Genomic DNA, 11,816 nt, shown 5'->3' with positions numbered 1-11,816 from the left:
TGCACGGAGGCAAGCTGGACACTCTATGGCCGGCCAACTCCTCTGGCCAATGATTTCCCCCTTTGCCAATTTCTACTATCTATAATTTCAGCCTGCAAAGGAGTCTGGTAGAGACTAGCCCTGTAGTGCAATACGATCCAGTCAGAATTGCCCTGATGAAAGTGACTGACATTCACCGAAACGTCTGAATAAAACACTTGATTGTGTAGACAAGAACTTCTTAACTCAGTGAAAAACTTTTTCTTTCCTTCAAGCTGGGAGGTAGAAGGAGGTAGCATCAGCACCTTCTGTGGCATCCTTCACTCAGGCAGCTCCCTCATCTTCGCTGGGGCTGACAAACGGTCCGTCTGCACTCCTTACATGGACACCAGGGATGTGGGCAACATCAGGTTCTACTTCTCCATGGGTAGGTACAGGGAGCATGTAGGCAGAATGTACTGCGCATTCACAAAATCTGTAATGTATTATATGCATAGCACTTTGGCAGAATATGTCTTTTAAGGACACATTTGCAGATCTAACTAAGGATGAAATCCTGTCTGTAGCTTTGAAATGCTGTGTAGAAAAAAGATATCGTCTGCAACAGGCAAAATTTTGATGCTGCATTGACCAAACATCCAACGAAAACCGTGAAAATTACAGGTTTTGGAGATGTGCGGTATATCCAAATGGTCATTTTGATGATCCAGACTTAGGCAGAGATGACATTACTGGTAGCTTCTATTTTACTATATTCTAAGGGTTGTCACTTTAAGAATTACAGCAATTTGTAAGATACTTCACATGGTCTTCTCATAAAAAAAATAAGATATATCACAAACTTGACAACCAAGGACTCTGAATCAGGTGGTATTCTGTTTACTTCTCAGGTGGCGGGTCATGTGACCCAGCCGAGTCAGCTGACATGGAGGTGGAGGTGTACCAATCAGACAGCAGCTCTGAGCTGGTCCTCACCAGGCTGGCATACAATGCCTACAAGGTGACGCTGCATTTTGACTAAACAAAAAGCAATCTGTTTGCTTTTCAATTAGTTGAGACTATCATCTAAAGGTCATTTGGTGTAATAAAGCTACATGTAGCTGCCACCACGCTGTATGCCTGCAAAGCTGGTGTGTTAAGCCGAAGGGCGGTTTTACCGGCTCTATACTGACACAGATACAGACAGATACAATAGCCACATGTGGCAATATCCTTAGTAATGAATTACAGTAACTGTTAAGGAACCTTGATGCCCTGTGTACCAGTATAATGTAGGTACAAAAGCAGAAAAAGAACTATAAGTTAGTGTTATATATAACTTAACAAATTCAATCATTTTGTAAATGAATGGAGGAAGGTTTTCTCAAACTACTTTTTTATAGATAGCATACAATCTTTGTTTCTATTCTATTTCCATCTGATATGCAGGACGTCGCTCTAGTATCTGTTCCAGTCCCCATCAGTGCACAGAAGCGGTCCACACGGTTCTGTGTGCGTCAGCTTGCACACAAGGGGCTGAACAGGAACGTCTGGGCGCTGGACGAGTTCCAGCTGTTGCCACGGTTACCGGCATCCGTGGACCACTTCGCTCAGTTCAGTGTGAACATCGGCTGTGGCAGCCAGCATGATGCTTACAGGTGGGTCCCATGTTCAGCCTCACTCATAGGTTGTATTGTTTCTACCCAAATATACACATTAACATTATGCGGATGGCATTCAGCACCAAGGACAGGCACCGTTTGCACTGAAACATGGGGTGCGCGTACATGAGGCTGATTAGATTAGCAAATTTTGGCTACTACACGTTACCAATACTTGTTGCTGCTGATGCTACTGTACGTCTGCCATTACATTTTTCACAAGCCTTGGTGCCAAGTTCTGAATTGGCTGCCATGCTTACTGTGACATCACTGTCTGCATTTAATTGAATTAACTTGTTGCAGAAATCAAGAGCTGTAAGGAGGATTTGCAGCCTGTTCCCTCACACGAAAAGACTGTTGTATTTCATTGCCATTGGTTCCATGTCGTCTTGAACAGTAACTGTACCAATGTCTAGCCCCAAAATAGTTCTTAGACTCAGTAAAGGCCATCAATGAGATGAAAACTTGTACTAATGAAAGATACATTTGTATAAATAGTATAGCAGATGAGCCAGTGAAGAGCAATAAATTTGTCCCATTTCTTGACTGTACTGACTTCTGTCTTGCAGCATCAATGTTGAGTTCTCTACTGACCACGGCAGACACTGGTCCCTGCTGCAGACAGAGTGCCTGCCAGGATCATGTGTGGGAGCACACTGGCCATACAGCACAGTTTACACATCCGACACACACAGAGGGTGAGTACAGCAGTGGGGATTGCAGATCTGTATTGATTTTGCTTCTTCTCCCACGAACAAGTAAAGTCAATGATCCTGACTACTAGTATATGGCTGTTGCTATTATGGTAACTAGTGCTGTAGCAGACACCCTGTGGTGTTGGGTTATATGTTATGTAGCAAGTGGCATGACAGAGTTTGAGTATACAGTATAATGAATGTTAGAGTAAAAAAAACATAGTTTTTTAGGCTAGACCATGTGAAGTGATCATTATGCATTTGCTTTGCAAAGTGTTACCTTTCTATTTCAGAATCTTTAACATTTAATGTCAGTAAATGTTTACTATAGACAATGGACAGGATTACAAATGAATCTTCTCCCTTCAACTCTCACACTTGACACACTTCATTTTCCCCAGGTGGAGTCGGATCACTGTACCCCTGCCATATGCTGCCCTGACCAGCTCCACCAGGTTTAGGTGGATCCAACCTCACTCAACCGAACACTCCCGCTGGGCTCTAGATAATGGTAGACCTTTTGCATCAGTTGCATGAACATGTGCCCTCATTCTATAATTTCCAAGAGGATGATCATGAGAGAGCAAATTAAATTAAAAATATGATCATGTTGTTTGATTTATGTTTGGGACATCTGAATTGCAGTAGTCGATGCTTAGTGAAGTTCAATCTATTTACAGTTAGTGTGTCAGTGTCATATATGTACAAGTATGTCACCAATATTTCAGTCAGGAATGCAGGGATAGGCTAAAATTTGAGCTTGTATTCTTTCATGATGGATTCAACAAAGACCTAGTATAGAATTCTGATGTTTGTTTTTTGTCTCACCAGTGTACATTGGGTCCCATTGTCCTGACATGTGCTCAGGAAGAGGCCACTGCAGCTCACAGGGGTGCAGGTAAGGTTGTTTTATCTAGGCCACAACGACTTGTGGTAGTAAGCTACAGTACGGAGCCAGGCACCCAGGCTACCAAAGCTCCATGACTCAAGAACTCAGCACATATGTACAGTGCTGATTCATAAATTCCACAAAAAGCTGGCTTGTCGTCCAATAATGATCTTTTTTTATTTTATTTTGAGTATCATCAACTAGAATTTACAGTAAGTACAGTTCAGACAGAATGGTAAAGATTATGATTCTAAACTCTGTGACATGCCAAACATTGCCATTTTTCAGTATGAAATCAATTCCACAAACAAAATATTAAGGTCAAACTGTCAACAAAACTTTTATTTTCTAAACATTCAAAATGGCCTCAGACACTGTTCTACACTACTACTAATGTCTAGATAATAAATGAAATCAAACTTTGATTCCCAGATGTGACCTCGGCTATGGTGGGCCAGCCTGTGAACTCTCGGCAAGAATCAACCCAAATTTCCTCTCGGAGTCCTTCAACGGCCGCCACCTGCACAACAACCCCAACTTCCTGGTGTCCGACGGCGGTGTGCTGGGGTTCGGCTGCGGCGTGCTGGCCAGCGGGAAGGCTGCTGTGTTCAGCGGGGAGGGGAGGAGACAGCTGGTGACAGCAGATCTGGACAGCACCAACGCCAAGTCAGTTCATATTTCAGGATCTTTACTGAGTAGGCACTTAATAAAGAGACCTTATAGTTATAATAGTCTATAATATTCTCATTTCTAGTTCAGGCTACAACATACAACTGTTGTAGTTGAATAACTTTGCTATCAAAATTCATGCAAAATGCAATTAAAAGCTGTTAATTATTCAATTAAAGTTTGTGCAAAAGCTGTGCTATTCTCATTTAAGTCATGTTAAATCCTTAGGTAAAATGTGTACATGTATGTTTGTGTAATCGCATGCAAAGTTTTACCCATGTATTAACTTTTATGTGGGACATAAACAAGTTAAAACCATGTGTAAAATATATTTATAGAAATCAGTCATATTTTTTATTACTAAGACTGCTACAATTTTTGAAGGTTCCTACAGTTCACCCTGCGCATCGGTAGTTACTCTGTGTTGGGGTCATGCCGCCCTCCTAACCGAAGACAGGAAGGTGTGCTCCTCCACTTCTCCACTGACAGTGGGGTCACCTGGCAACTCTTGAAGGAACTACACTTTGACGAATACAAGGAACCCAAGTAAGCTTTGTCATTGTCTATCCTTCACTGTAATTGACATGAAGTATTCAGATTGCATTGATAGATTATAATACTTGACATATTTATTCAAGCATAATATATATTTAGAATCTGATTTTTTTAGTCATCTTGTGAAACAGTATATTGAACTGACTATCAGCCATATTTTAGTGGAATTCAATTGTCAGTACTGAGAGTCTGGTTCCAATATTAACTACAGTAAGTACTAATGTTGTGTTTTTACGTGTAAACTGTCAATAGACCAATAACTACTAAAGGCTACATTTGACATTGAAAATCAATTGAAGACAGGATCATAATATGAACTACATGTATACAAGTTGATACTAAATTAGATGATACATGTATGATTACAGAGTAAGGTAAGGAGTAGGACAAGTTCTGAATTTTTTTTAGCTTCCAATGCTTACCAGTTCTTCTGATTAAAAAGATGTAACTGCCATATATCTTGATCAATTTATCAACTATGTGTTTTCCCCAGAATTGTATCCCTGACCCTGCCCTCAGAGGCCCATCACCCCCACACCAGGTTCAGGTGGTGGCAGCCCAGGCACTCGGGAGCCAATCAGGACGTCTGGGCCCTGGATGAGGTAACCATGACTACGGCCCTGTACAACACCATCAGTCTGGACTTCAGTAACCCGCTGGACGTCAACAATGCACTGAGCTTCCACCAGGGGGTCATAGGTCACCACTGTGGCAGGGATAACACTCTGTTGTAAGGAAGATATGCTTCATTTTTCTTAAAGTTTGTTATCTGAACTCTACATTCCTTACAAATAGCCAATTTGTTATAAGTTAAACCTAATTACTGTCCATAAGTCAGAAAGCAATGGAGCTGTAAAAGAAACCTGTTTAAGATGCATTTTTGAAGATTACTCATCTGCTTTTCTGACAACTCTCCAGTGTCACTGACGAAAGGTAGTGGATGCTACTTGAAACGTCTTACCATTTCCAAAATCATATCCAGTTGCTTGAGTAACAGTTTACTGTTTCTTGGGTAAATTTAAGTTTCAAATGTTTCAACCCCTATCCAGCAATTTTCATCACTGAAAAGAAAGGGAAATTAAATGTGCTTTGGGTTACACATTTCCTACTCAGGTATGCAGGCATGTATGAGAGGGACCTGGTACGCTATGTGGAGACCCAGTCCATGCAGATCGGTACTTCCTACATGATCCAGTTTGATCTGGTTATGGGCTGTGGAAACCAGTACAACAGCACCATAGACAACAGGGTGAGACATAACCTCCATTTATCCTATCCCACTTATTCACAACAACTTGTGAGAAGCTGACGTTTTGATGATTGTCTGTCATCTTCATCAGGGTAATTATGACTGGTTCACTGTGCACTGAAGCTTGGTGTAACTGCTAATTAATGTTTGGGACCACACTGTTATACCTACAGTAACACATAGCTTCAATGCACAGTGAATCAGTCAGCTCTTGTGAAACTTTGCTATTTTATGGTAATCGTGAATTGATACTGCATTTTTGGTGCAGAAATATGGGGGAAAGTGGGAAATGAGATATCAAGAATGTTGAGATGCTGATTGAATGTAATCTTTATGATCATCTCCATCCAGATCTACCTGGAGTACTCCATCAACCATGGTCTGACCTGGAAGCCTGTTGTGCAGGAGTGCCTCCCTCCCAACACAGGCTGCTCCCAGTACTGCAGCTCCAGCCAGTACCACCCCTCAGAGTTTGTGGAGTGGGGGAGGGTCACACTGCCTCTCTCAAGACGTACATGGTGAGTAGGACCCTTGCCTCATGGTCCCTATGATGACTAATATCTGTGTGGATGTTCAATGTCCGAACACTGTCACAGTGTGGCTTTTTCATTGTCAAATTAACCGGTAATTAAGTATTGTACAGCCTTGTTGAAATTGAACAATGTATTACTGAGCCTTCCAGTGTTGCCTTTTATCTATCAGACATTGCTTTTACAAATATGCAACACATCGGCAGAACGTACTGTGCCTTTGCAAAACCCAAAATGTATATATATTGGGCATAGCACTTTAGCAAAACATCTTGTTTAAGGAATTGACATTCTATTTACAATTTTAAATTTTGTGTCAGAAAAGATATCATCTGCAATGTGCAAAATTCTGTACGAAATATGGGTTTCGCGTAGTCTCTGCCGACGTGCTCAAACATGTATATGCCTGTATCAGGTGCTGAATGAAGAATACCATTATATTGTCAGAATGGCAGAGACTAAAGTCTCCTGTTCTCACAGGTCCAGCTCGACCAGGTTCCGTCTGCGCCAGTCCTACTACTCCCTGGCTGACACCTGGGCCTTGTCTCACCTGTACATCGGCCAGCAGTGCCCACACATGTGCAGGGGACACGGGCACTGTCACAACGGGAACTGCAGGTAGAGAGACATCACTCAGCACATACATTTGTACATGTATATGGCCTTTTATATGACTGTTTTCTTTGGCTAGCATCAGATTGGTGTTGTATATTTCCACTGTCAGAAGGAAAATAAACTGGGTTGTTATGACTCAGTTGTCCATGGCTTATTTTCATGTCTTACTGGTAACTGCCAAACCTTATGCAAAATTTGATGAGTCCCACATTGTATCATCTCATGTATAGGAATAAAGCTTGTAACAAAACTTTCCCAACATTTTTTAATACAGACCTGCCCCTATATCTGTATAAATCCACAGTACAATGTATTACACATTGTTCATGAATATAGGAAGCTTCCTATCTTGTCTGTATTTCTGTTTAGATGTGACCCAGGCTTCAGTGGTTCATCCTGCACCCCCACCACACAGCTGTATAACCACATTCGGTCAGGGTTTGACAGTGAGGTACTACTGCAGGCTGAGTGGCTAGTCGTGCAGGGCGGGGCCATCGCCCCTAGCAACGAGGGCTGTGGTGTCATCATGTCAGGATCCTCTCTGTACTTCTCTGGGGTAAGTTCATACAATTTATACTAATTATGTTTACCAAAGGAAAACATATTGTGTTTGCTCAGTTTCTTCCTCTTCTTCACCAAACAGTGACCTCTGACCTGGCCAATGACCTGATTTGTTGATGTCTGTTACATCATGTTGCAATTTCATAGTAGGAGGTATTTAGACTCCTGTCACCATATATATTATATGTGAATGTGTTTGAGTAATAATTAACAGAGCAGATCATATGGGAAGGTAAACATTATGTAGTTGCTTTGCAAATGTTACTTTTCTAGTTAAAGTTGCATTGCTGCTCATATGTGTGCTACCATTGTTGATAAAAAAATGTTTGATGGTTGTTTCACATAACTGGTAAACTGCATTAGAGTTTAGTGCACCACTTTTATACAGTAAGCACAAGCTGTGTAAGACTGGGCTGTAACGTTTGATCCACTCACACACCGAGAAGGACCCCTTCTCTTTTCGATAAGTGTGGTGAAATCTTTTTACATGCTCGAGGTTTGGTTTTCCTCAAACACAAGAGGGTTTGATAGTAACAACACTGGCAATTTCAGAGGAGCTATTTTCATCCTCGATAAGTTTGGCACAGTTCTTCTCTCTTTTTTGTTCTTTTTTCACACCAATTTTGATAAACCCCAGGGCCCAGCCTAACTAGTAGTATATCTTTTTTTTAAATATAACCCTTGAGTGTTGCTGTTGTTAAGAAAGAAAACACACTAAATTAATATTCTGTTCATAACTCATTCTCCCCTCAGGATGGTGTGAGACAACTGGTCAGTCTGGATATGGACTCTACAGAGGTCAACTTCATCCAGTTTTACATCCGGCTGGGAGGGGGTGATCCCAAAGAATGTAACAGCCCAGACAGAAGGGAGGAGGGGGTGCTGCTACAGTACAGTAATGACGGAGGCATCTCATGGGAGCTACTGAGAGAACTGTACTATGCTGACTACTCCTCTGTAAGGTATGTTATGTGTGGGGAAAGAAGATACATGTACAAAGTCATGCAGTGTTAGCTACATGTGGACAGCATTATTAACTGTTTAAAGCTGAACAGTCTGGTATGTAGAAAACGGAATAAACAAAAGCATCATCTATGTCATGTTTGTCCAGTTTCAGAAGTCATTTGCATAATTAATGTTGAAATGAAGTATGACATGCAAAATATTGTAATTTGAATTTAGAAAACCATAAATTAAACTAGATTATGGTAATTATGACCTTATTTCCATAGTCAATGAAACAAATAAAAGAAACATGATTAAATTTTACAAAAACTCATATTTCATGGAGGTATTAGATCTCCGAATTCTTGTTTATTCCAAGTTCATATTTTTAGCTATTTTTTCCCTGGTCTCACTGTCTTCTCTAAAGATACTACGTTGATCTTTTGTAGAGTATTCCTAGAATTGTTGTTACAGTAAGTAAAAGACCCATTGACATACATTATATCTTACACAATGCTTCCATTCGTAATGCAACAAGACAACTCTACAACAAAACTAGCTCTTATAGGCCGTAAATTCATCAAGTATGCAACAGAGGTTACGTTCCATTGTTCATATATTTGTTGTTTGCAGCTGTGGATTAGACATTATCTTGATGTGCTGCAGCGTTTTAAGGTAGCATACCATGACACTCTTAAAATGCTGATGAACCAGCCTAGGTTGTGGCAACAGTGTGTTATGTGCACACTTACGTAATATCGACACCTTCTGTGCCACCTACTTGTTCATGACATGCCTTTTCGCATCAAGAAACAGCATTGTGTACAATCTTTGATATATTCAGATGTGTTTACTCAAAGGCTGTACTGACCACACTTTTTAAACCTTTGTATGCATCATTTTTGTCTTTGGTAAGTGTATTTTGTACTTTGGCCTGAGACAAAGAGTAAGATAAAATAAACAGGAAAAGCTATATGGGACTAGACGGCAAGACAGATAGCATAAACTGCTTTACTCTAATTATGGAGAGCCTTAAAGCTTTTATATACCCTGATAATGTTGTTCACTACTATTACAATGTTGGGATGTGATGTGTTGTCCCTGTAGATAACTTTCATCATGTCCAATGACTGTTCAAAATAGCTGATTGCTTTACTGAGGTCGCCAAGATTTTGCCAACATACTCCAATGTTATTATGTGATAAAGCAATGTCAGGATGTACTGTGTTTTCCCCATAGATAGCTTTCATCATCTTTAGTGACTGTTCATAATAACTAATAGCTTTCCTCTGATTGCCAAGGTCACTCCAACATTTCCCAATGTTGTTTAGTGATGAAGCAATGTCAGGATGTTCTGTTGTTTCACAATAGATAATTTTCCTCATCTTCAGTGACTCTTCATAATAACTGATAGCTTTCCTCTGATCACCAAGAACACTCCAACATGCCCCAATGTTGTTTAGCGATGAAGCAATGTCAGGATGTGGTGTTGTTTTGCCATAGATAATTTTCCTCATCTTCAGTGACTCTTCATGATAACTGATAGCTTTCCTCTGATCACCAAGGTCACCAAGATCACTCCAACATTTACCAATGTTGTTTAGTGATGAAGCAATGGCGGGATGTGGAGTTGTTTTGCCATAGATGGCTTTCATCATCTCCAGTGACTGTTCATAATAACTGATAGCTTTTCTCTTGTCACCAAGGTCACTCCAGCATACCCCAATGTTGTTTAGCGATGAAGCAATGTCAGGATGTGGTGTTGTTTTGCCATAGATAATTTTCCTCATCTTCAGTGACTGTTCATGATAACTGATAGCTTTCCTCTGATCGCCAAGGTAACTCCAACATGCCCCAATGTTGCTTAGTGATGCAGCAATGTCGGGATGTTCTGTTGTTTCGCCATAGATAGCTTTTCTCATCTTCAGTGACTGTTCGTGATAAATGACAGCTTTCCTCTGATCGCCAAGCTTGCTCCAACATTGTCCAATGCTGTATAGTGATGCAGCAATGTTGGGATGTGGCGTTGTTTCCCCATAGATAGTTTTCGTCATCTTCAGTGACTGTTCGTGGTAACTGATAGCATTCCTGTAATCACCAAGGCAACTCGAACATGCCCCAATGTTTTGTAGTGACGCAGCAATGTCAGGATGTGGAGTTGTTTTGCCATAGATAGCTTTCCACATCTTCAGTGACTGTTCGTAATAACTGATAGCGTTCCTCTGATCGCCAAGCTCACTCCAACAGCCTCCAATGTTGTTTAGTGATGCAGCAATGTCAGGATGTGGCGTTGTTTTGTCATAGATAGCTCTCCTCATCTTCAACGAATGTTCGTAATAACTAATAGCTTTCCTCTTATCACCAAGCTTACTCCAACATACCCCAATGTTGTTTAGCGATGAAGCAATGTCAGGATGTTCTGTTGTTTTGCCATAGATAGCTTTTCTTATCTTCAGTGACTGTTCATGATAACTGATAGCTTTCCTCTGATTGCCAAGGTCACTCCAACACAATCCAATGTTGTTTAGTGATAAAGCAATGTCAGGATGTGCTGTTTTTTCACCATAGATGACTTCAATCATCTTTAGTGACTGTTCGTAATAACTGATAGCTTTCCTCTGATTGCCAATGTCACTCCAACATTTACCAATGTTATTTAGAGACAAAGCAATGTCAGGGTGTGCTGGTAATGGTTTGCCAGAGATAGCTTTCCTCATCTTTAGTGACTGTTCGTAATAACTGATAGCTTTCCTGTGATAACCTAGGTGACCCCAGCATTTGCCAATGTTGTTTAGTGATGCAGCGATGTCGGGATGTTCTGTTGTTTTGCCAAGGATAGCTTTCATCATCTTTAGTGACTGTTCGTGATAATTGATAGCTTTCCACTGATCACCAAGCTTACTCCAACATACCCCAATGTTGTTTAGCGATTTAGCAATGTTAGGATCAGCTGTTGTTTCGCCATAGATAGCCTTCAGTGATTGTTCGTGATAACTGAGAGCTTTACTCTGATCACCAAGGTCATTGCAAGATGCCCCAACGTTTGCAAGTAAGGAATTAATTTTGGGATGCGTTTTGGTGACTGTATGAGTAATATTTCCAATGCTAAGTGTCTGCTCATAGTAGCTGATTGCTTTCTCATAGTCACCACGCATGTGCGACACATTGCCTAATTCAAATATTGTATCAAACTGTTTTTCCTTGTCACCTCCTGCCTCTTTCAGTGCTGCCTCCAAATGACGTCTGGATGCATCTAACTGCAACAGCCGCTGTGTTATTCGACCCCTTGTTTGAGATGAGGTGTCAAAGATGGCTGTTGGGAATATCTCTGCTGTTGTATTTTCCTGTGCAACTGTTTTTATAATGCAGCTTTTTAGAGGGATGGCTGTATAGTAATACCTCAAAAGCATTTTTATGTCTGGTATGTAGAAAACTGACTGAACAACAGTGTCATTTATGTCATTTGCATGTTTGTCCAGTTGGACTTTC

General features: G+C 40.8%; 2 protein-coding genes across 2 annotated transcripts in view; one reads left to right on the top strand and one right to left on the bottom strand.

The window, feature by feature from the left end:
- LOC109476906 (reelin-like) overlaps positions 1-11,816 on the top strand; it is a 55,891-nt gene that overhangs the window by 8,335 nt on the left and 35,740 nt on the right. Inside the window, exons 13-26 of the mRNA XM_019777923.1 lie at positions 255-406; positions 870-979; positions 1,408-1,616; positions 2,189-2,317; positions 2,716-2,825; positions 3,146-3,212; positions 3,636-3,869; positions 4,257-4,418; positions 4,921-5,157; positions 5,541-5,676; positions 6,028-6,194; positions 6,687-6,824; positions 7,191-7,377; positions 8,136-8,344. Of these exons, the coding sequence (XP_019633482.1) occupies positions 255-406; positions 870-979; positions 1,408-1,616; positions 2,189-2,317; positions 2,716-2,825; positions 3,146-3,212; positions 3,636-3,869; positions 4,257-4,418; positions 4,921-5,157; positions 5,541-5,676; positions 6,028-6,194; positions 6,687-6,824; positions 7,191-7,377; positions 8,136-8,344 (2,247 nt within the window). The remainder of the gene's footprint in view (positions 1-254; positions 407-869; positions 980-1,407; positions 1,617-2,188; positions 2,318-2,715; positions 2,826-3,145; positions 3,213-3,635; positions 3,870-4,256; positions 4,419-4,920; positions 5,158-5,540; positions 5,677-6,027; positions 6,195-6,686; positions 6,825-7,190; positions 7,378-8,135; positions 8,345-11,816) is intronic.
- Positions 9,583-10,381, bottom strand: LOC109477405 (kinesin light chain 3-like). The gene is given in 2 exon segments (XM_019778657.1): positions 9,583-9,660; positions 9,662-10,381. Coding segments are annotated over 2 exon segments (798 nt in total).

The sequence above is a fragment of the Branchiostoma belcheri genome, unplaced genomic scaffold, assembly GCF_001625305.1.
Source record: "Branchiostoma belcheri isolate BF01 breed outbred unplaced genomic scaffold, Haploidv18h27 scaffold4, whole genome shotgun sequence".
NCBI classification, from domain to species: Eukaryota; Metazoa; Chordata; class Leptocardii; order Amphioxiformes; family Branchiostomatidae; genus Branchiostoma; species Branchiostoma belcheri.
Note: the sequence above shows the minus strand (reverse complement) of the source record. Positions and strands in the feature narration are given on the sequence as shown.